The sequence below is a fragment of the Trichosurus vulpecula genome, chromosome 2, assembly GCF_011100635.1.
Source record: "Trichosurus vulpecula isolate mTriVul1 chromosome 2, mTriVul1.pri, whole genome shotgun sequence".
NCBI classification, from domain to species: domain Eukaryota; kingdom Metazoa; phylum Chordata; class Mammalia; order Diprotodontia; family Phalangeridae; genus Trichosurus; species Trichosurus vulpecula.
In genome coordinates, this window is record NC_050574.1 from 362273482 (window position 1) to 362298199 (window position 24718).

Genomic DNA, 24718 nt, shown 5'->3' on the forward strand with positions numbered 1-24718 from the left:
TGGAGTCTTGCACATCCAAGCAAAAGGACTTTAAGGTGAAAAGATAGGTGGAAGGAAACTGCCTATATATTTGCCAATGTCAATATCAAACAATTACTATAACATAAAAAGAAGAATAGCAGCAAAGATGGTCAGTAAATACCAGAAGACAAAATTCAAGAAAAGAGCTAGGAATGAGACCAAGATCTTAATTAAAGAAGACAAGTTTAACCTCGATGTTCACTGAAATTTGGTAAGCCTGGACCCCAGGACTGGAATACGGCTCTGGAAGGATACATAGTATTTCCAAGGAACAGAATAACTAAAAAGAATAGCACTGTAAATGAAACAGATGTATTCACAAGAAAAATTCTAGGAACCAAAGGATGACTGCATGGGCGAAACCTATGGAAAAGAATTTGGACTATCTGGTACTGGCAAAAAGTACAAAACTTGATCAGTGAAACAGACTAGATAAACAAGACCCCCCCAAAAAATAACTGAAGAGTTTTATAGATCCCAGAATACAAGCTAATGGGGGAAAGACTTCCTATTTAACATGAATTACTAAGAAAACCACAAAGCAGTTTGGCACATAGTTAATATATGATTATCATTCCTGCTTTTCCTTTTTTGGTGTTTAGTTACCTGGAAGATTGAAACACTGAATCAATCATTAAATCAATAAACATAGCTCTAAATTTACAGAGGAACTCTCTTTACCCGTGCAAAGCAACACTTTCTTTGCAACACTGTAGTCTCAGAGAATTGTCTGAGGTACTGAGGACTTAATCTGTTTGCCCAAGGTCTCACAGCCAATATATGTCAGAGGGAGGATTTGCACTCAGGAGTTTCTGGCCTCAGTTATTACTAGTGTTATGACAAGTTTAAATCGTTTCTTGATCAAAATCTAGCTATGGATGTACAGATTCAGTCTGAGTCCTCTTGAGGACTTAGTGCTCTCTTCCCCTCTCAAACTACAATGTATTTATTTACCTGGATAAAAGTTATATGGGGCAGCTAGGTGGCACAGTGGATAGAGTGCCAGGCCTGAAGACAGAAAGACTCATCTTCATGAGTTCAAATCTGGCCTTAGACACTTCTAGCTGTGTGACCCTGGGCAAGTCACTTAACCCTATATGCCTCAGTTTCATCATCTGCAAAATGAGATGGAAAAGGAAATGGCAAACTACTCCAGAATCTTTGCCAAGAAAATCCCAAATGGGGTCACGAAGAGTCAGATACAACTGAAAAACAAAAACTTGTACCCTCCCAATAGAATGTAAGCTCACTGGGGACAAGGACTGTCTTTCATTTTGTCTTTGTTTCCCAAGCACAGTAGTTCTCAAACTTCTTTTGTATGTGGCACAACATTCTTTCCATGAAGAATTGTGGCACATTTAATATTTAAGTTGGCAGGAGAACCCTCTGGGGATAAAGCTGCAATGGTGAACTTTCCAACACCAGGCCAGGAAAAGCAGGCAGCAAATTTCAGCTCAGGGTGGGGTGGGGTGGAGGCTGAGGAACGTGGAAGTCTTCTGGAGAGGGGTTTTTGTGGCACATCTTTTAGGAATCACTGTCCTAATGCCTAGTACATTACCTTGCCCAGAGCACATAGCAAGTACTTTGTAAATTCGAACTGAATTGAATTAAATGCAGGCCCCCACCCCATGCTGAAGATCAGACACTCCACAGAAACCTTTGACAGGCAGTGTAGCAAGAGCATTGGACTTGCAGGGGAGGGAACAATACTTATTTATTAAGTATGCACCATATGCCAGGAACTGTGCCAAGCACTTTACAAACGATCTCATTTGATCCTCACAACAACTCTTCAAAGTAGAAACTATTATGATTCCCAGTTTACGGATGAAGAAACTGAGGCAAAGGTTAAGTGACTTGCCCAAGGTCACACAGCTAGTACTGCCTGAGGCTAAATATGAACTCAGGTCTTCCTTACTAGAAGTCCCAGCATTCTATCCACTGTACCACCTAGCTGCCTCAAGGAAAACTGACTGTTAATCCCTCCTCCACCACTAATTGTGTAGGCAAGTAACCCATCTGAATTTCCACAGCTGTGAAAGGAAAAAGGCCCACTCTAATGTTCCTTCCCAGTTACAGTATTCTAGGATCTTATGACCCTGTATTCTGGGGCCTTTCTTGGAACAACTCCAGACTGTGGCTAGTCATCCTGATCTACCTTGAGGGGAACATTAGGTGTGCCCAAAGGTTAAGGCCAAACGTGAAAGATGTGGCTATAAAAAAAAGTTGTGATCCTAGAAACACTATGCTAGATTGTTAGTGTCTTCAAAATCACTACTTTGTAAGTATACCTTAGTTTGAGCTACAGTGCTCCCTGGTGGTCAGTAGAACATATGTCATGCAGGTAATCCCAATCAAGCTCCTTCATGCTAAAATTTACTATTATAATGCAGTGCTTATACTTTGCACTTGCTCGCTCTGTTTATATTTACTATCAACTTCTCCTTTACAAAACTTTCCTATTTATCCTCATCCAGGGTTTGGTTCCTTCTCAAAATTCCCACTATCATCTTCACCAGTTCTTGAGATCATTTCTATCCCTCCTAATACTTCAAATACATGGTAGACTCAGTGTCGGAAACCTATAGATATTCCTATCATAAAACATCAAATCATTCCAATATTTAGACTCCTCTCAGGGGCTTTCCTCACAAAGGAAATCAAGGAAAGATGGCAGTCTGTTTCAAACTAAAGAGAGCAGAGAGCTTACTCATATAATCATAGGAAATCAGAGCTGGAAGAGATCTTAGGAAACCTCTAATTTGACTGCTTTATTTTATAGAGTACGTGGTGGAGAGAACAGTAAGTATGCATGACTGTTAGGCAATGCCGTCTCATTTTGGAACTTCTCTGGAAAGTAGCAAGGAGAAGATGTTTCCAAAAAACACTTACAAGCTAGGTACTGCTGGAAGGAGAAGGTGAAAGAGGGGATGGAGACAGTCAAAGAAGTGAGACAAGGGGTCTGCATACCGCGTGCGTGCATGCGTGTGTGCGTGTGTGCGTGCGTGCGTGCGTGCGTGCGTGTGTGTGTGTGTGTGTGTGTGTGTGTGTGTGTTAGGGAAGTCCTGTAAGCAGGAGGACAAGAAACCCAATTAGTGAGTGAGTCTGAGGCAGGGAAGGTCTTTGAGAGAGGGGACTGTTAGAGATCCTATTAGTGAGGGGAAACACTGAAGAACCCTGTTAGAGAAGGCATTTGAAGGATCTGTCATTAATCATATCATGTGGGAAGTGAACAGCATTCAAGGGAAATAAGACGAAGAAAGCATCTTAATGAGGGGAGAGATTAGGCTGAACCCTCTGAGCAAAGATACCAAGTGTGAGAAGAGAGAAATGTTGTTCTCCAATGGCCTTTTCCAAGGAGCTTCATTAATGCCATGCCAATCACTAATCACTTTTTCAAGATCCCAATTAAGCTCTCATCTAAGACAGACTGGATCTGGATTTCCTGAGTCCTTCGCACACCAGTCCCCCCCACCCCAAAGAAGAATACTAACCGATTCTCATTAATGGTAAGTTTTATTTGAATAACTCCTTTTTCAACAGAGCATACATTGATGTATAATAATTTTCCAACAAGCCAAAAGTTGCTACTCATTAGTAAACAGCTGAGAGCAACCCATAGATCTTATCTGAAAACTGGCCCCTGCCAATCAATCAGTTATTGTTTCCATGTTCACTTGAATATTTACGGATACTTGGGTAGTGGGACAAACCTGTTCTGAATTCAGAGAACCGTACCTGTTCACTCTCCCCCTTCAAACTTGGAAAGTCTCCAATCTTTCATCCAGTTAGAAGTCAGATTACCTAATGTTATATTGTTTCCTTTTAATTAATTGGCTCTATTTGATTGTTTTTAATTTATAAAAGTCTTACTCCTCACTGAATTTGGGGTCAAGGACTAAGCTGAAGAAGTCTGGCCCCAGTTTGTTGGACAACTGGAATACATTACTAAATAAATTGATATGCTCAGAAGGTTGGGGCGGGAGGAAGAAACGGCTGAGGATCCTTGTTACATGTGATATCGTGCACGATACTATTACTCATTTGTCCTCTTGCACAATGAAGTTTGCCACTTCTAATATATATGGAAGCTCCCTGGATAATATCCATGCATTCCTCTTCAAAGTCTCTACAACTAATAATATCTATTTTGCATTAACACATTTAATTTGTTAGCGTCTTTGGGGTTATTTTTCTTTCACTAGTTAATACTCACATTTTAGATACCACTTTTCCTTGGAAAATTTCCATTCTCCCACATATCTCATGAGCACCTTCAGATGCTCATGTGGAACAGAAGAAATTAAGTTACTTTCATATAAATAGAGAAAACAAAACCCAGGAGTTTACCCTAAACTGGTTTGTTCTGTTTAATCCTAAATGCTCTTTCAGTATCTTCATTTGTATCTTTATTTGTGCCCAGGGAACAAACAAATTAACAGAGGGAAAAAAGTTTTAACAGCAGTGAAAAAAGAGCCCCAAGTAAGTTAAATTAAAAATACATATTCCATTTTCTGCGTTCAATTTAACAATTAAAAGTAGTGTCACTGGACTCATTCCTTCTTTACCTTTTATTCCTAGGGGAATCACAGTCACCCAATCAGGTCCACTGGAGTGAATTGGCATTTTGATATTGACATCACTTGAAGAGGAAAAGAAATAATTATGAGCTGAGAATGGCAAACATTTGTTTTTTTCCAGTTGCTTATCTTCAATTGCAAAAGTATGGATATGAATTCATAGAACCTAATTTACTTTCAAATAAACTTACAAATGAAATATTAAAACAAAGCTCAAAGTAATACACTGTTCTCAATAATCAGCTAGTTTTTAGGATGCATTTAAAAAATAATTTGCCCACAGTCAGATAAAGAAAGCACTTTTCACACCAGGGATTTGAACCCAAGATTAAAGCCCACTTGTTTCCAGCAATAACTATTATAATGATCAAGTTTTCCATGTGCTTTCCCATCACACAGTACATAAAGCCAAGCAGTCTTTTAGAAATATTTAATTCAATTTTCAAGCTGCAAAAACAGTTTTTTAATTTACATGGAGAGATATAATTGAAAGGATAATAGTTTTGGAATCAAAGGACCTGGCGTCAAATTCCATCTTTGTGATTTAATATCTGTGATTTCAGCCAAGTCTCTTAAGCAATGTGGGCCTCAGTTTCTCATCTGCAAAATGGGAAGGAAGAGGGAACTAGATGATCCCTAAGTATCCATCTAGTTCCCAATCCATGATCCTATGAGTATCGCTCTCCCTATCAACTTTACATCATCATAGAATGAGACACTATATATCTTAGCAGCTAGCAGGAATTTGTTTTGCATATTTGTTACAAGGTATTGTTTTCCATTTTTTTCAGTAGGGGTGAGGCGGAAGGGACAGAAAATTAATGCCTGATGATTAGAAAAAAAGAAAATTTAATTTTAAAAAAGAAGCTGACAGGAGTAAAATGCAACTCTATTTTTTCTTAAGTAAGTGTGATTTTATTTTAGTGAATAGCTTTCTCCAGCTACCACCAAAGTCAATCTTCCTTCTCCCTTCCCACCCTTAAACAATGAAGGGAGGATGAAGGAATATTCACCTATCTCTTAGCAAAAATCAATATCAATATGCTCTGCAGACATTATTTTTGTAAGGACAAATATCAAAGCAGGAGGTATATATAGTGACAAAAAAACAGCAAATGGATTTACCAGGATCCACTTAATTTTTATGCAAATAGATAATACACATATGTAAAGCACATATATATAGATATGCATATGTACATATTCGTATACATGTGTGTACATATGTGTGTATGTATATAGTGACAACTATAAATCTGGATGCTCCTCCATGCTTACCTTTTATTTTAAGCTATATATGGTAAGATTCAAAGAAAACGTAACCATAGCAGGAAAACTATTATTAATAGTTATTACTAATAATTATTACTATATTCATGTAATAATATATTAATAATCAATTCTAATAGCAAAGGATGGAAAGGGTAGATTTATGAAGAACTGGCCCAAATCAGAAGCGATTACTCTGATTTATACCACATACCTTTGGAAGAAAGCACTCTCTGCAGTAGTTAGAAGACCCTTGAGGTACCCTCCTTTGTAATGGTTGATTCTGCTGCTACAAGGGAGCTTTTTCGGTTGGAAACAAAACCAGGGCTCCCCAGTGTAGAGATCTGTGAAGTTACACACAGGAAGGTTTCCTGGTAGACATACATTGCATATGGTGGTCTCTGAAATCCTCCCTGACCGGAAGAGACTTTTAAAATAGACCCTATCTGGCCTCACCTCCTGTAGATGCTGAAGGACTTGGACTGCTTCACTAGGGTGAACCAGAACTATAGACACGGTCACCTTGCCTGGCCAAAGCAAAGTAAAAAAAACTTTGTAGAATCCATTTTGGTAGTCTACAACTCTCCCCACTGCACCAGCCTGCAGTTTGGGTGAGTGGATTCTGGCCTGTAAGTAGTCTCCACCATACTTTTTGGGCCTCCCTTGGAAATCCTGTACTTGAACTAGCACCTCAAGCTGGCTTCCCACCTTGAAGAATGCTCCAGAGTTCAATATCACAAAATAGCTAGAGGAGGGGTCAGTGCTCTTCACAAACGGGACCAAATCCGTATATGGCTCATGGCTCTGCAAGGCTGCCAACAAAGAGTCCTCTTCCAAACGCTCCCTCTTAGACAAGGTTTGATGTTCATAGCCGCAGTATGGCTTTCTGCCAACTCCTGTTGCTTGAGGGGAACTCTCCTGCCCACTGCTATCAATGACGGTAGCTACAATGCTGTCATGATCCAAGTGCTAAAGAGCAAAACACAAAGAAACAAAACAAAAAAAAATTTCCTTCTATTCAGTCAAGTAAACCTCTAACATTGTGGAGGTTAAATTTTAAAGTAATATTAATGAATTTTTGGAAAAAAACTATCGTGTTTAAAAAGACGGTTGTTGGTTTGAATAAAAGGTGTCCCCTGAGTTTATGTTTTATGAGGATAGCTAATATATTACTATTAATTCAAGATGGGAGAAAAGGAATGGAATATCTGCTACCACCCTTATACTGGACATCTGTAGAATAAGAGAAAGTTGAAACAGAGGTTAAATGACTTGTTCAAGGTTATAGAGGTAATAAATGACAGAAGTGGCATTTAAACCTAGGTCATCTCATTCCAAATCCTGTGTTACTAACTATATATGCCATGGTGCTTTAAACCTACCAGGGTCATTTTCAGTTGTGATCTATGATTTGATGTTTTATCGACATACAGTTTAGTTTTTTGCTGCTTAGGAATTACTTCTCTCATAAAGGGAATGCAGAGCTTGTTCTGATCAAATGCAAACCCTGGTACTTTTTTTTCCTGGCCTCACTTTTCTTGTGAAAGACTATCTCTGCTCTAATTACAATTTTCTATACTATAAACTTCCATGTCCCTTGATCAACAGCAGGGAGCCATCCCTTGGCCACTACTTCCTAGATCCCTGTCTGTGACATCAGAGGTAAATGATTAGTTAATCATAACCCAACTTGCCCTCTCACACAGTTTTTCAGAGTGACAGAGCCCTAGCTAATACCAAGGTCTTTACATTCCAATGTGAATATTATTATCATTAATAATCTTTCATAAATACATCTAGAAGCTAAATGATTATAATCAAAAGAGAAACAGCATGAATACGGCATTGGACTTGGAGTGAAGAAGACCTGGGTTCAAAACCTACCTCAGATGCTCAGTAGCTATATGACCCTGGCCAAGTACTTCACCTCTCTTTACCTCAGTTTCCTCATTGTATAAAGAGGGAGTTAGATTCAATGACTTCTAAGGTACATTCTAATTCTAAAATCTATAATTCCATAGTCTTATTTCCCAGAAAACACTATTATCTGATTTTGTAGGAAATATTAGCTATCTTTCTTAGAAATTCTCTTTTTATAGTACAAATGTTTTTTTTTCCTTTTTTGGAGGGGGGAAGGCAGGGCAATTGGGGTTAAGTGACTTGCCCAGGGTCAAACAGCTAGTAAGCGTGTTAAGTGTCTGAGGCTGGATTTGAACTCAGGTCCTCCTGACTCCAAGCCAGTGCTCTACTCACTACACCATCTAGCTGCTCCACAGATAGTTTTTCAAGGTATTTTAAATCTTGTATTCAATTTTGTCACCCATTAATTCAATAGACATGTTTTGATAATTTATGATCAATGTCCTTTGGACATAATAAATAATTCTCTGGATTTCTAAAAGGTATCCTCCTATGATAATGCCTCCAAGGTGGTTACTCACTCCTGGAGAAAACCTAGCCTGTTGACTTAAGCAGTCATAGCTAGCCAGCTATCTGAGTCTTGGAAAAAATTTAAATTTAGGTATAAACCCACAGACACCAAATAAATGCCCTCTTGTCCAAAAAGGCAGTGTCACACACTGTCCCAAGGCCCAGAGGTTCCCTGGAGAGCCCAAACTAAGGATACTATAAAGGTTTTCTTCTTTTGAGGGCAGTCTCGAGATGGTCCCCTGGGAGTTCAAGGACCAAATAAACCAAAATAGAACTAGTAGGTAATTTAGGCCAAAAAGAGGAATATCAGTAGCTCAGGTAAATGGAAGTAGTCTCCTGCAATAAGGGAAAAAACACCACCTGATACCCCAAAGTGAGGAGGAGGCAGGTGTATTTTTTCAGAGGAAAGAAAGTACTGCAAAGACTGTATATTGCTATAAAATAGCATTTCTTAGATGCTCTAGGAGAGAAATATCATTCATAGTAAAAAAAAAATGTGTGTGTGTGTGTGTGTATAATATTCTTGATAATGTGGGTCACTGAAATAGGATTCTGTTTTTTGCAGGGAGAGTGAAATAATTTGTTGAGAAATTTAAGTTCTCTTGCAATAGTTTCCTTCCTGTCTAGAAAAATTATATGTAACTTTTAGAAATTTATTTTAACACTTCACCGGGCTAAAATACAGCATATCAAAGCTGCCCTGCCCTGCCCCAAATAACATAACGTTGTGACACTTCATTACTCTCACCTTGATGAGCACTGGGATGGCTAGTGTATTGGGCCTGGAGTTAGGAAGACCTGGGCTCCCATCCCCCCATTTTAAGTCTAATGTGTGACCCAGAATGTAAATTATACTCGGCATTGGTCTAAAAACCAACCTCCTAGCAAATAGAACTGTCTAAAACTGTAGTAAGTTGTCTCAGGAGAAAAGTAACCCCATCATAGGATGTGTTCAAGCAGAAATGAAATGATCACATGTCAGACATATTAGGAAGTGGACTTGCAATTTAGCTATCAGGCTAAATGAGCTTTGAGACCTCCTCCAGCCCTGATGGTCTATAATTCTTTTAATGGAATTCTATGATTTTTGTTTTACTAGGTCATGTTGGCTTACAGAAGCCACTTGGATAAAGTCCCTTTATGGAATCTCACTTGCTGAGTACAGAAAATAGGGGAGACGGGTGGGTAAAAGGTGGTAGGGAGCTATCCTGTTTACCAGTTGCCTTTACAGTTGAAATTCCAGGAGCCTCCCATGAGTGACACTGTTCATATCTTGGCCAAGCTAACCTCATTCTGAAAAGAAAAATGCTTTCCACAGTCTTACAAAAAACACTATTTTCTATTCATTTTTATCCTATCAGATTTCTCTGACAGAATTTATTAATTAAAAAAAGACACTTATCAACTCCCACCCACCCCCATCCAATGCTCAATTCAACTGTTTTCAGGATGATTACAGATTTTATTTAATGTACATTCCAGAGGCTTAGCAAATACTGTCATCAGGATTAACAAAGCATTTCCATGTTCCTTTCTAGCTTTAAAAAAAATGTGAATTTAACAAAACAAACAAAAAAAGAATGATATGGCACATCTGTTTCTCTGGACATTTCCAAAACACTCTGACAGCACTGTAGTAAATGGTCCTTCAAGCAAGCTAGCTATTCTTAGGGAATTCCCTTAGGTGCAAGCCATCTGAATCTACTGATGATGACATCTGTTCAGTAGCATAAACTTTATTCCTCTAAGGAAAATTTGGCAAAGGCTTTCTCATCACCTTCCTTCTCCTCACCCTAGTCAGTCCTTTCACTCTCCCCAGAAAGACTCTAGCCCTAGGGTTAGGACTCTTAACCTTTTTTGTGTTATGGACTCTTTTGGCAGTATGGCAAGATCTATGGATCCCATCTCAGAATAGTATTTTTAAATGAATAAAATAAAATAATAAGATTATGAAGGAAATCAATTATATTGAAATAAGCTGTCAAGAGTTTTAAAATAAATTTGTGGACCTCAGGTTGAGAACCCCTGCTCTGACCATTTAGCCTGGGGCCACTTCCTACCTGGGGACCACAATAGCTAGGGTTGCTAAGGAGGTTGATCTGCCTACCAATGTATTCTTCCTTTCCCAAAGACATTCTGGTGGGCTTTTTATCATACCCTACTTCTTTTAACTGGTTTTTAAAATTTTGTCATTGACTGAGGATCATACAGTGCTTCATGGGCATCATTCTATATGTAAATTCTCACTACATGGCTAGAGAAGGTGTAGGAAGTTGGAATAAATATGTTTTGAGACCAGGACATAGCCTAGAAGTAGCATTTTAGAATAAATCCTTGGTATTTATTTTCTTATTATTTGCCTTTTCTGGATTTTTTATGCATGCAGAATAACAATTACGGTTAACTGAGCCCTGAGATAGTAGGATTCTCTATAACTGAGGTTTTACCATAACATTATTAAATTAGTGGATCCATAGTAAGAGTTCCTGGGTTCAAATCCCAGATCTATTACTGACTACTGGCATGAAAGGATATTTTAGTTTACTCATTTATAAAATGAGAGATTTGGATTAGAACTGGGATTTTTAAACTGGAGTTCACAGGCAATCCAATTGTGCATACTCTTACACCCAGGAATACCATTTCTAGGTCTGTATCCCAAAGAGATTATAAAAAGGGTGGGGGGAAAGGACCTATATGTACAAACACATTTATAGCATCTCTTTTTGTGGTGGCAAAGAACTGGAAATTGAGGGGATGTCCATCAAGTGGGGAATGGCTGAACAAGTTGTGGTACATGAATGTTATGGAATACTATTGTGCTATAAGAAATAACAAGCAGGCAGATTTCATAAAAACCTGCAAAAACTTACATGAACTGATGCCAAATGAAGCGAGTAGAATCAGGAAAACTGTGCACAGTAACAGCAACATTGTGCAATGATCAACTATGACTGACTTAGCTCTTCTCAGCAACACAATGATCCGAGACAATTCCAAAAGACTCATGATGGAAAATGCTATCCACATCCAAAGAAAGAATTATGGAGTCTGAATGCAGCTAGAAGCACACTATTTTTACTTTATTTTTTTTCATTTGTTTCCTTTTGTTCTCTTCTTTTACAACATGACTAATGTGGACATACATTTTACATGATTACACATATAACCTATATCAAATTGCTTGCTGTCTTAGGAAGGGAGGAAGAGAGGGAGGGAGAAAATTTGGAACTCAAAATTTTATAAAAAGAATGTTGAAAATTATCTTTACATATAATTGGAAAAAATAAAATACTATTTAAAAAGTTTTTTTTAAAAAAAGTTCCACTGGGGGGAGAGGAATATCCCCAATAAAATCAAGAAGATTTTATTATTGCAGAGTATCTATAAATTATCAGCTTCAAGACCACAGGATCATAGATCTGGAGCAGGGTTTTAAACTTTTTAAGGGAGGTCATGGACCCCTTCAACAGTCTGGTGAAGCCTCTGGATCTGTTCTCAGAATGTTTTAAGTAAATAAAGAAAAATACATAAGATTAAAAAGAAAACAATTATACTGAAAACAGTTACTAAAATACAAGGCATCCCAAAAGTCTTTGTCTGATTTTTAAGCTTCATTGGCTTAAAACCTTATTATCTTATCATATCCACATATTTGAAGAGTCTCAGATAACAAAAATGTCCATTGGGGGTACCCAACAACGATGACAGACATAGAGATTTTGCCCAAATTCTTGGTACTCAGTCCCTTATTTCAAAGTTGAGGTGCCAGACAATAGTTATGTCAATCTGTCAATTTCAAGTGTAATTTTTAAGGCATTAAACCATAAAACTTCACTAAAACTTTTAGGACACATTGCATTTTTTAAAATAAACAATTTAATGAACCATAGGATGAGAACCCTTGATCCAGAGCAGAAGCGTCAAGCTGAAAAACAGATGCCACTAACCAGGATCCTGTGGGCCTCATATTAACTTAGAAAACCACAAATTAACATTATCTGTGCTTTATTGTATTTTAGTTATGTTGTTAAATATTTCCCCATTATACTTTTAGTCTCATTCATGCTGCATTCAGGAATGTTAAGAGCCATATGTGGCCATGAGCTGCATGTGTGACCTTTCTGATCCAGAGGATCACAGAGCTAGAAAGGACCTGAGAGATCACCTAGCCCAAATCCTCATTTTATAAGTAAAAAAGACCCAGCAAAGCCATGATTTGAACCCTCATCCTCTGATTCCAAATCCAATACCCTTTTTACTGCCCCATGAGATAAGTAAGAGAAAAGGAGAAAATGGCAACAAAAAACAAGAAAGAAAGAAAATTAGGATGGTGCCATATAAACTGGTCTGACCCACAGCAAACAAATTCCATCCAATCAAAATGTGAGGCATCATCATTTCTGCTGCAACACACAATTACAGTCACACATTAAACTGGACACCTGCAAACAAAACTGAACAGAACACAGGAAGGAGTAATTTTTAAAAAGACAATGGAAAAAAATTCCCTAAAAAGGAGAGATTATAGCCAAAGCTTGGGAACTTCTGCCTCATTTTAATTTAAAGAACAACACATTTAAGCTGCTACGCCACAAGTGAGGACAGTGAGAGATGTCAAACAAGTAAAGGAAAGGGGTCTGATTTTCACAGCCACAAAACAAATTTAGAATTGTAAAAGGTTGGCAGACATTTTTAGAGCCTATTCAAGTATTAGCTAAAACTTACTGAAATTAGGGACTGAGGTAGTCTATAATTGTGAATAGTTGAAAACCCCTTTCCCAAAAAGTCTAACTAGTTCCCTTTCATTCCATTCCAATGCTAAATTCTGATTTATAATCTGTTGAAGACTCCACTGAATCATATTTAAACAAAATAAAGTTATAATTCACATTTGGAAAGTTCTTTCTGGCTTACAAAGTACTTTCTTCAATAATACTGTGAAGAAAGTGGTAAGCATATTACTATCTCCTTTTTAGAGGTGAGGAAAGGGCAGCTAGGTAGCCCAGTAGATAGTGTGCCAGGCCTGGAATCATGAAAGACTCATCTTCCTGAGGTCAAATCTGGCTTCAGACACTTACCAGTTGTGTGACCCTGGGCAAGGCACTTAACCCTGTTTGCTTCAGTTTCCTCATCTGTAAAATAAACTGGAGAAGGAAATGGCAAAACCACTCCAGTATCTTTGCCAAGAAAACCCCAAATTGGGTCATAAAGAACCTGACATGACTGAAATGACTGAACAATGGAGAGGTGGGGAAGCTAAGGTGCAGTAGGTTGTGACTTGCCCATAGTCAAAGCTACTAAGTATCAAAGATAGAATTTGAACCTAGGCCTCTTAACTACAAAGACTTGCTTTCAACTTTCATTGTACTATGCCACCCAATGCCAATTGATACTGTATCTTAGACTAACAGAGCACTTTCTAGCTAAATACTAAAGTACTTTCACAGACATTGTTCTCAATGGCTTCACTACATCCATTCCAAAAAAAAGATCAGGAACTTCTGTGCTTCACTAGATGTGGCTATAAAATGAAGATGGGGAAACTTCCAGAAAGATGGAAAAGCAAGAAAGCACAAGAAACCTCCCTCCTTAACATGCCCTCAAGAAGAGATGGAGAAATGCTCCCAAAGTAGCAAGATGATCCCGAATCCTCAAAACAAACTTAAAAATTATCCAAAACAATGAACAAACCAAAGAACTTTAAGGCAGTGAAAGAATATTACAGAATAAAATAAGCAGAGAACAGCTACACCTACGGAATTAAAGAAACTAATGAAGAGAAAGGAAGGAAGGAAGGAATTGGATACAGTTCAAGAATCTTGGAACAATACAATAAAGGAAATTTTGTTGCTCAGTTATTTCAGTTGTGTTTGGCTCTTTGTGACCCCATTTGGGGTTTTCTTGGCAAAGAGAACCTGAGGCAAACAGGGCTAAGTGACTTGCCAAGAACCACACAGCTAGTTAAGTGTCTGAGACCAGATCTGAACTCAGAAAGATGAGTCTTCTTGACTCTAGGCCTGGCACTCTACCTCGCTGATGTGTGTGTATAATATTTTATAAATATGTATACACTCTATATATACATACATAAACTAAGAATTTGAGGTGACCAAATAAAGGCAAGAAATGTTTTTAATTCAATAAAGAGGAGTACCTCTTTGTTCACCTTTGATCAAATTGAAAAAAGAGTGATTTTAAATAAGGAACTGTATGTAAATTTATATATAAAATGTACTTATTTATATTTCTATACTCTTTATTTATTTACATATTTACATAATTTTAGATTAATCCATCAACACATTAAAATCAGATAGTAATTACATTTTAATCTAATTCAGGCCTCACTCAGGAGCATCATAGATTGCATAAGGCCCACAGGCTGCATGTTTGACACTGTTGTTCTAAGCGTTAAGTGCTAATTATGGGAGGCAGTGAACAGAGCTATAGGACACCACCTTAATAATATGATAAGGGAGGCTTATAGACTATAATAGTAATAATGAATAATAAGCACTTATGTAGCATTTTAAGGCTTGCAAAGCACTTTACTCATTTGAGTTACAAATTCAACTCTGTGAGGTAGGTACTAGTATTATCCCCATTCTATAGATGAGGAAATTGAGGTTTACAGAGACTTGTTCAAGGTAACAAAGCTAGAAAGTGTATGAGCCAGATTGGAACTTAGATCTTCCTCTCTCAAAGTCTACTGCATCACCTAACTTGACAGCAGAGAAGCATATAGTCCTATGGCCAACTATTATAAAATATTAAGAAATTAATAATAATAATAGCTAGAATTTACTACATGCCAGGCACTGTGCTAAACACCTTATAAATATTACCTCATTTCATCCTTATAACAACCTTCCCTTGAAATGTTAAGAATTTATTATTATTGTTATAGTTGAGGAAACTGAGGCAAAAAGACATTGAGTGAGGTCACACAGCTCATGTCTAAGGCCAACTACAGCAGTCAATCTAAAGTCTTCCATCTCACTTGAATCTGAGACATAATCAGTTGATGAATCAATTTCAGGGAAAGATCATAATTTCTTGAAATTAAGAATATGAGGTGACCAAATAAAGACTAGAAATGTCCTTGTTAAATTCAATAAAGAGGAGTATCTTTTGTCCACCTTTGACCAGATTGAAAGGAGAGAGATTAAATAAGGAATGGTTGGTTTCAGGAAGATAGTTTCTCTAAGGACGCACTCTGCATTTATATATTACTACTGCTCTGTTTGTTAATTTAAAAAAAAACCCTAAATTAAAACTATGTACCTTTGTCTCCCTTTGCTGTGGAATTTTGGTTTTGGGGGTTTTTTTGTTTGTTTTTTGGATCTCCATAAAATGAGTGGAAATTGCTGAGGGGAAAGAGAATTTCAATTAAGAGGGGGAAATGTTCTAACTCCACCCTGTGGTAAAAGCCAATCTGTCACTTTTAGAATTTCTGCCACTCTCAGGTACCCTGCTAACCCTTTCACTTTTACAGAATATCAATATGGTAATTATTTGTACTATACGCAATATTGCTCAGCTTTCTATATGTCCCTCTAACCTCTGTATACATCCCTGTACAAATCAGTTTCGTCAATCTTGGATCCTGAATACCTACAAGACCAGGGAATCATATGAGAAATCTTAAAGCAAAGAAATGCAACCACAGTTAAGTTCTCTGATGACCCTCTCATTCTCCCACGCCCTTACTCTCTAACACACGCAATCTATATCCCAAGAATCCTTGGGTCTCTGTTCTGTTGGAATGAAATGAAACTCACCTCTAACTGGTTAACATTGAGAACTAGCAGCACAATGGTCAATGCTGCCAGGAGACAGCAGAAAAACCATGGTTTGCAGAAATTCGTCCACATTGTCTACTTGTGTCTCCATCAGTCATGGTGGACACCATGCTGCCTTTGCTCCACAGAGGTCAATGTCATTGTTTCTCAGGGTTACAAACAAACTTCCAGGTAATGTTGCTTCTCTCAGTTAGGACATTCACAGTTCCTTGTATTCATATAGTAGATTTAAATAACAAATATCATTCAAAGAGTCCCTAAAGGAGAAAAAAGAAAGAAATATCAGCTTCAAGGCAAAATATGGACTTTCCATAAAATAGAGGACTTTCAAGTTTTCTCAATTAAAAGACCAGAGCTGAATAGAAATTCTGACTTTCAAATACAAGAATCAGGAGAAGCATGAAAAGGTAAACAAGAAAGGGACATCATAAGGGACTTACTAAAGTTGAACTGTTTTGTTTACATTCCTACATGGAAAGATGAGGTGTGTAATTCATGAGACCCTTCTCAGCATTAGAATAGTTGAAAGGAATATACATATATATAGACAGAGGGCACAGAGTGAGTTGAGTATGAAGGGATGATATCTAAAAAATAAAATAAAACTAAAGGGTCAAAGACGAATATATTGAGAGAGAAAGGGAGAGATAGAATGGGGTAAATTATCTCACATAAAAGTGGCAAGAAAAAGCAGTTCTGTCAGAAGGTAAGAGGGGGCAGGTGAGGGGGAATAAGTGAATTTTGCTCTCATCGTATTTGACTTAAGGAGGAATTAACATACACACTCAATTGAGTATCCCCCACAGGAAAGTAAGGGAAAGGGAATAAAAAAGGGGGGATGATAGAAGGGAGGGCAGATAGGAGGAGGAGGTAATCAAAAGCAAACACTTTTGAAAAGGGACAGGGTCAAGGAAGAAAACTGAATAAAGGGCGACAGGATAGGATGGAGGGAAATATAGCTAGTCTTTCACAACATGATTATTGTGGAAGTGTTTTGCATAATGACACATGTGTGGCCTATGTTGAATTGCTTTCCTTCTTAGGAAGGGTGGGTGGGAAGGGAAGAGGGAAGAGAATTTGGAACTCAAAGTTTTACAAGCAGATGCTCAAAAAAAAAAGTTGGTTTTGCATGCAACTGGGAAATAAGACATACAGGCAAGATAGAAAATCTATCTTGCCCTACAAGAAAGTAAGAGGAGAGAGGACAGGCGGAGTGCGGTGACAGAAGGGAGGGCTAACTGGAGAACGAGGCAATCAGAATACATGCCATCTCAGAGTGGGGCGAGGGTAGAAATGGAGAGAAAATTTGGAACTCAAAATCTTGTGGAAATTAATGCTGAAAACTAAAAGATATTAAATAATAAAAAAAGAAAAAAAGATTTAAAAAAGGCTTTCATTGAGAGCTCCTTTCCCATGGGCCACACCTCACGTCACTCAGATACCTTCCCCCACTTTCTCTGCATTCACATGTGTTTCACATGAGGAGATGGCCCTTCTTCCTTGACAAGGCTAACTGCTCTACCTACAAAAGTGATTTCATTCTACCTACTCTTCTCCAGCAGAACTGCCCCTTCCATCATGACCACTCTCTCACTAACCTAGTGGCTGCTTCACTGCTGTCTAAAAACATGCACATTATCTCCCATATCCTCAAAAAGCCCTCCTCTGCTCTGTCCATCCCTGCTAGCTATTATCCTATATCTCTCCTTTTCATGGCTAAACTCCTCAAGCAAGATTTCTACAATTAGTGCCTCCACTTCCTAACCAGATGCTCACTTCTTAATTCTCTACAATCTGGCTTGCAACCTCATCCTTCAACTGAAACAACTCTCTTCAAAGATACCAAAGATGTCTTAGTTGCCAAACTAATGGGCATTTCCAAATCCTCTTCCCTCTTCACCTTCCCAAATGGACAATATTGAACCCCTTCTTCTCCTGGATAATCTCTTTTCTCCACGTTTTTGTGACACAGATTTCTCCTAATTCTCCTCCTACCTGTCCAACCATTCCTTCTCAGTCTCCATTGCTGGATCTTCATCCAGGTCATGCCTATTAACAGTGAGTGTCCTCCCAAGTTTTATCCTAGGCTCTCTTATCTATATATTATGTGTAGATAATTTTCAGATCTATTTATACAGCCCTAACCTCTTTCCTGGCATCCAGTCTCAGGTGCCCAACTTCCAACTTGACATTTGGAACTGGATGTCCTGTAGACATCTTAAACTCAACATGTCCAAAATTGAACTCATTATCTTTTCTCCCAAACCCTCCTCCCTTCCTAACTTCCCTATTACTGGTGAGGGTACAACAATCCTCCTAGTCACTCAGGTTTGCAATCTGGGTGCCATCCTCAACTCCTCACTCTCCATATATCCAATCCACTCCCAAGACCTGTCAATTCTATCTTCCAAATATCTCTTATATATGCTGTAGTGGTAATAAATATGTTAATGTAGAATGAGCAGCTCTCTTTTGTTTTAAGCTTCCGTTCTCTAAGTAGTTGTTATATAAGTTGTTTATCTATAATAAGATAAGGACTTGAGTAATACAGTTTAGAGATGATGAATGGCATTTGAGTGACATAGTTTGACAATTATCCTCCAAATTTGGTAAACAACTACTGATGCTGTATATGTCTCTTTTAGTAAATAACTACTAATGATGTGTGGGTTCCCTAAGTATGATAAACAACTAATGAAGTGTATGTCCCCCAAATTTTGTAAACAAGTATGAATATGTATAAGCATGTGATAAGTAACTGATAAATGTTTGCTAATGATGTTAGGAAACTAAAACTCTGATTGATAGTTTCCCATCATCATAAGTTTAAGTTATTGGTCACCGATCAGAACCTAGATGTAATCTGCAAACACCCTTAGCCAGAACCATAAAAACTCACCAGACACTCCAGGGATCAGCCTGCTCCTGGGTCTTGACTAGAACAGGCTCCTGCACTCCCCAAACTCAGAAGGTTCTGTTCACTTGAGAACACTGCTAATTGATGAAAACTTACCACCTTGGAGGGAGACACACAGCCTCTGGCTAAGCAGAGAAGGAATATTTTCATGAGCACTAGTATGTGACACTTTTGAAATCAAATTGGTAGTTTGTTCCTAGAGGGGTTGATACCATGTATTGTTGACCGGTCAGTAAAGTTTGATTGTGTGTACTAATGCATGTGTCTTATTAGCATACTTCCATCCTTAAAAAGCATACCTAATTGTAAATTAGCTTTACTACTGCACCCTAAGTTACACATGCCCCCTTTTATCCTCTGACACTGCCATCACTCTAGTACAAGTCCTTATCACCTTATCCCTGGACTATTAAAATAGCCTTCTGCCTGGTCTCCCTACCTCAAATCTTCCCCTACGCCACTCCATCTTCTTCTATTCTACTATCACACAGATTTCCCTAAAGAGCAGATCTGACCCTGACCCCCCCAAATCCAAAAATGGCTGCCTGTTATCTCCAAGATCAAATATAAAATCCTCTGTTTGGATTTTAAAGCCTTTCATAAACTAACTCCTTTCTAGCTTTCCAGTCTTCTTATATCACACTCCCTTCCACATACTCTTTGATACAGTGACAACCGGTCTTCCTGACATTCTTCACAGAATACACTCCATCTCCAGACTTGGGACATTTCTGGTCGCTTTTCTCTATGCCTAGTATTCTCTTCCTCTTCATCTTTCTCTCCTGGGTTCCCTGGTTTCAAGAAGCCTTTTCCAATCCCTTTTAATGCTAATACCTTCCCTATAAAATTCTGTCCGATGCATTTTTTAAAATTATACAGACATATATGGCAAGAGAGGAAGAGAAGAGAGAAGGGATGGGGATGAAGGTGATGGAGCGATAGGGAGGGAAATAGGGAGGGAGGGAGAGAAAGAAAGAGAGAAAGAGAGAGAGAGAGAGAGAGAGAGAGAGAGAGAGAGAGAGAAAGAGATTGTAAATAGTTGTCTGCATATTGTCTCCCCATTATATTGTGAGTTCCTGGAGGGCAGGAATGGATTTTGTTTTCTTTGTATCTCCATAATTTACCATAGTACCTGGCACATAGGAGATGGTTAATAAATGCTTGTTGACTTGACCTTATTTGACTTTTTTGAACAACTCGTTCAGTAGATCCATCCATAAATACAGGCACTGCAAATGGACAATTAACTGGACCTGGAATTGCAAAGAAGGGAAAGAAGCTAGATTCTGAGAGCTGGAGAGGTGGTAAACATCAATTTTACTAGTATAAAGAACTACTAATAGGGAAATTTCTTCTTCCAAGGCAAATCGGCATCTGCTCTATAAGTTAGTCTTGGAGTACTGCTTGGGGGACCATGCCTGGGATCACACAACCAATATATATCAATAGTGGAACTTGAACAAACATCTTCCTGATTCCGAGACCATTCTCTATGCACCACATGATACTGCCTCTCCAGATTACATTTATGAAACTGAAAAGCTCTTTCACTGATCCCAAGCTTTTCTCCCAAATGAAAACCTTTCTTTCTTATATCACTAGTCCTGCAGTGATATTTAGATGGTTGCAAATCTAGGGAAACTATAATCTTAGCAGAATCAAAATTGTGGGTCACCCAAAAGTCAGTAAAGAGACAAATGGTGAGTACAATATATTACCAATGATAAATTACTTGTAAATAGTGGCATAAAAGAGAACAAAGAGATGTATGATCAGAAAATGGGGTTGGCCGTTCATGTAACAATGACGAGGAATAAGAGATAATCTGAATGCTGCATTGATATCTATATAATGTTAAGAAACCTAGAAATAGGTCCCCATCTTGGGGGGAGCTCCTCATAAAGGATTTATAGTATGACTTGGAAAAAATCACATAGGATAATAAGGCATAGATGGGTTATGAGCTATATTACTGAAAGGCATATATAAATAACGAGCTTACAGATCCATTTAACTATTAAAATATAAAATCACATTAGATTTTTAGCCTTTCACATCAATGTTGATTTCCTACTGCTCCAAAAAAATCACCAGAACATTTCTACCCAAAAAAGCCATTTCCTCCCATACTGTTTTTAAGTAACCGATTTTTTTAAACCAAGTACAAGCTTTTATATTTCAACCAATCCACAAGCATTTTTAAGCACTTATTATGTGCTAGATGCTATAAATACAAAGAATGAAACAATCCTTACTTTCAAGGAGGGAAAGCAACAAGTATTTATTAAGCACTTACTATGTACCAGGCACTGTGCTAAGAAACACTGGCCATACAAATACAAGCAAAGAGAAAGACAGTCTCTGTCCTCAAGGAGCTTACATTCTAATGGAGGAAGAAAACACACAAAAAAAGTGTTAAAAAAGGGGATGAGGAGGGTACTAGTTCATGGGCCTGATGCTGAATTCCAAAAAGTCAAAAGCATAACCACCAAGGGTATGAAAATTGGCTGGCCTGGGTCCTTCTTAAAAATGGAGGCCCTGGGAGGAACTCACCAATGGGAGAAGGGAGTCAGCATGGCAGAGAGATGTTCAAGGGTGAGAAGGCCTCATGGGAAGGATGGATGTTCCAGGGTGAAGAGGCCCCAAATTCTGAGAGAAGCTCCAGGGTGAGACAGCAGCTGAGGCATCCTGATGGCAAAGTACAAAGAATTTGTTATCATCAGCATCACCATCATCATCATCATCACTAAACATCTTTTATGAAGGTCTCAATTTTGACAATTTTTGAGACAATCAGTGTTAGGCTTTCTTAAGAAGGTCTTCTGAATATAGGAAGTCTGACCACCAATACCACCCCAAAAATCAATAGGAAGTTCCAAGCATAGCCAAAATACACGAGATATCCAGAGGAAGAGACAATGGAGAACCACGCTTGACTCCAGGGGCCCCTTTTCCAACATCCTGCACTGTTGGAAAAAGAGAAAAGCTCATATCAAAGAAGGTTCCCCTACCCCCTTCCTAAATCCACCTTCTCCCAGAAGAGAAATAAAAGCAATTGTCATAAAGCTCCACAACAGCAGCTATTCTCTAACTATGGGCAGTAGCCTCTCCTTCTCCTTCTCCTCCTTCTCCTCATTCTCCTCTTCCTCCTCTTCCTCCTCCTCCAATTGCTACACTATAATCTGCCCCCAGACTGCCATGGAGCTGACCCAGTTCACCACTCCCAATTCACCACTATGAATAGCCATGGTGCTGATCCCATCATTCTAGGTTGCCACAAATTTTTAAATAATAATTTTGTCATCAACTATAATAATTGTTCCTACTAGCATCTTGCCATCTGAAAAGTTGACATGTGCCATCTATCTATTTTCCAAGTTAATATAAAACTGTTGAACATGATGAGACTGATCTCATCAGATCCCAGGAGGCCCTGTCTAGTGTTTCTTCCAAAGGTTGCCTCTTCAAAATGAGTGAGCATCATGTGAGGACATACTTGAGGGACCTTCAAATAATTCCTGCTCCTATAAAACTTGAGGACAGGATAAGGGCCTTAATGACATAGGAGGACAAGTTATAGACCACCTGGCCTATGTATGGCCAAGAAAATACTCTAACCAGATATTCTCATCTACCATTTTGAGGCTTTACAGATGATTCTTAAGGACCTTGGTGACCTTAATTTAGGTACTTCCTAAAACTGGGAAGCACTGACCTACGACAGTATTTGTCTTGTCTTTTCTTCTATCTGGCTACCATATTTTAGATTTTACTTGAAAGGAAATTTTGTTAGTACTTTACCTAAACAATGAGGAAGGGAGAGAGATTATACTGCTGGAGAGTGAAACATACAAAGTCAACCCTGGACAAAACTGTAGAGAAATTATTTTTGGTACCCTACCTCTCAGGCAGCCCCTTAGAATAATAGGATTTCAAACTAAATAAATTGTTTCATAGAAAAGAGATTAGACAATCTGGTTAGCCCAGAACAATAACCAATAAGTAAAAGTTATAGGGAGACAAATTTCATTTTAACATAAGGAAGTCCTCATAATGGCAGGTAGGTGGTGAAGCTGATCGAGTGTTAGGCCTGTTGTCAGGAAGACTTATCTTCTTGAGTTCAAATCTAGCTTCAGACACTAACTAGCTGTGTGACCCTGGGCAAATCACTTAACCCTGTGTGCTTTAGTTTCTCCTGTGTAAAATGAGCTGGAAAAGGAAATGGTAAACCACTCCAGTATCTTTGCCAAGAAAACCCCAAATGAGATCACGGAGAGTCAGACATGAGTGAACAACAACAAGGCCTAATAATAGAATGGACTGACAAATGGACAGCGAGCTCCCTATCACTGAAGTTTTCAAGCAGACTGAATGACATGCTATTGAAGAGATTTGTGTTTCAGGTGAGAGTCGTACTAGAGCAAGGGATCTTAACCTGGGCTCTATGAACTTTTTTTTTTAATATGTAGTTTAATAACTTAATTTCATTGTAATTGGCTTCCTCTCAAATCCTATGTATTTCATTTTATGCATTTAAATCCATTATTCTGAGAAGGGGTCGATAGGTTTTACCAAACTGCCAGAGAGGTCCATGACATACACAAATAAAAGAACCCCTAGACCAGAGGATATCTGAGGTACCTCTAAAAGAACTTACAAACACACCTAACTGCCAACCTAAAAATGTCACACACACGTGCGTGCGCGCGCACACATGATAACAGGCAGAATGAAGAAATATACTAAATAAATTAGACAGTTCAACTTCATAATGATATCCGGGAATAGCATGAAGTCTGGGCAGCACCAAGACTTGGGTTCCAATCCTGCCTCTACTACAGACAATAAGTGTAATCCTGAGCGAGTTATTAAATTACTCTCTTGGCCTCAATTTCTTCTTCTGTAAAAGGAGTGGGGTGGGGAGGAGCTGAAGAAATGATCCCTCTGGTTCCTTCCAATTCAAGATCCTATAGTACAGTACTTTTTGGGGGAGGAGGGAGATATACCCATATAATTTGCCTCCCACTTTCTGGAATAAGGTCAATTAAACCTGAGCAGGGTTTTAGGAGTGCTTGCTGGTATTGACAGCAAGCTCTTCCTAAGGTCTCAAGAAAAAAATGTAGAAGAGGCAGGGCTGCTGTACTTGTCGGTCCTGACAAAGATATGTCAAGGATTCTTCAAATCCATATCTTTGAGTACAGCATAGTTCTCCCCTGCTCAGATCCCTTTACACACTCTTGCACTGACTCTTAGACACACTCTCCCTCAAATATTTCTGTCATCAACAGCACACCCTAACCCCGCTTCCCCCAAGGGACAACTCTGCTTTTAGAAAATCAGTGTGGCAAGGATGCGTGTTTGCCCTAGAGAAAAGAGAGGCAGAGGGGATTCCCGCTGCAAAAGAAAAAAAGGTGGGTGGAGGAGACCATCTCAGGAGGTCCTAGCCAGCTGAGGGATGGTCACAAAGTCTTGGCCTCCCAAAGGGTCCCCTAAGGCCTGCCCCCTTATTCCGAGTAAGGCCAACCCCCTACTCCCCTGCCCTGCCTCTCCTCCAGCTGAGTAGGTAAAGCCGTCACTACGGGTCTCCTTTTCTCAAGATTGTACTATATACTATATACCGAAGGAAACCACCCATACCATGCCTAGCTGGAGTGACACCCGCGAGGCGAGGCTTTAACCACCAGCCGTCCACTGCA

At 38.7% G+C, this 24718-nt stretch overlaps 1 protein-coding gene across 4 annotated transcripts in view; it reads right to left on the minus strand.

The window, feature by feature from the left end:
- NXPE3 (neurexophilin and PC-esterase domain family member 3) overlaps positions 1–24718 on the minus strand; it is a 40032-nt gene that overhangs the window by 14859 nt on the left and 455 nt on the right. For 2 of the 4 annotated variants that reach the window (XM_036746900.1, XM_036746897.1), the window contains exons 2-6: positions 21576–21710; positions 20155–20275; positions 16085–16362; positions 6085–6839; positions 4590–4663 (exon numbers count right to left, since the gene is read on the minus strand). In XM_036746900.1, the coding sequence (XP_036602795.1) occupies positions 4590–4663; positions 6085–6839; positions 16085–16177 (922 nt within the window). In that variant the 5' untranslated portion in view covers positions 16178–16362; positions 20155–20275; positions 21576–21710. The remainder of the gene's footprint in view (positions 1–4589; positions 4664–6084; positions 6840–16084; positions 16363–20154; positions 20276–21575; positions 21711–24718) is intronic. The other 2 variants (XM_036746898.1, XM_036746899.1) reach the window with 2 other exon arrangements.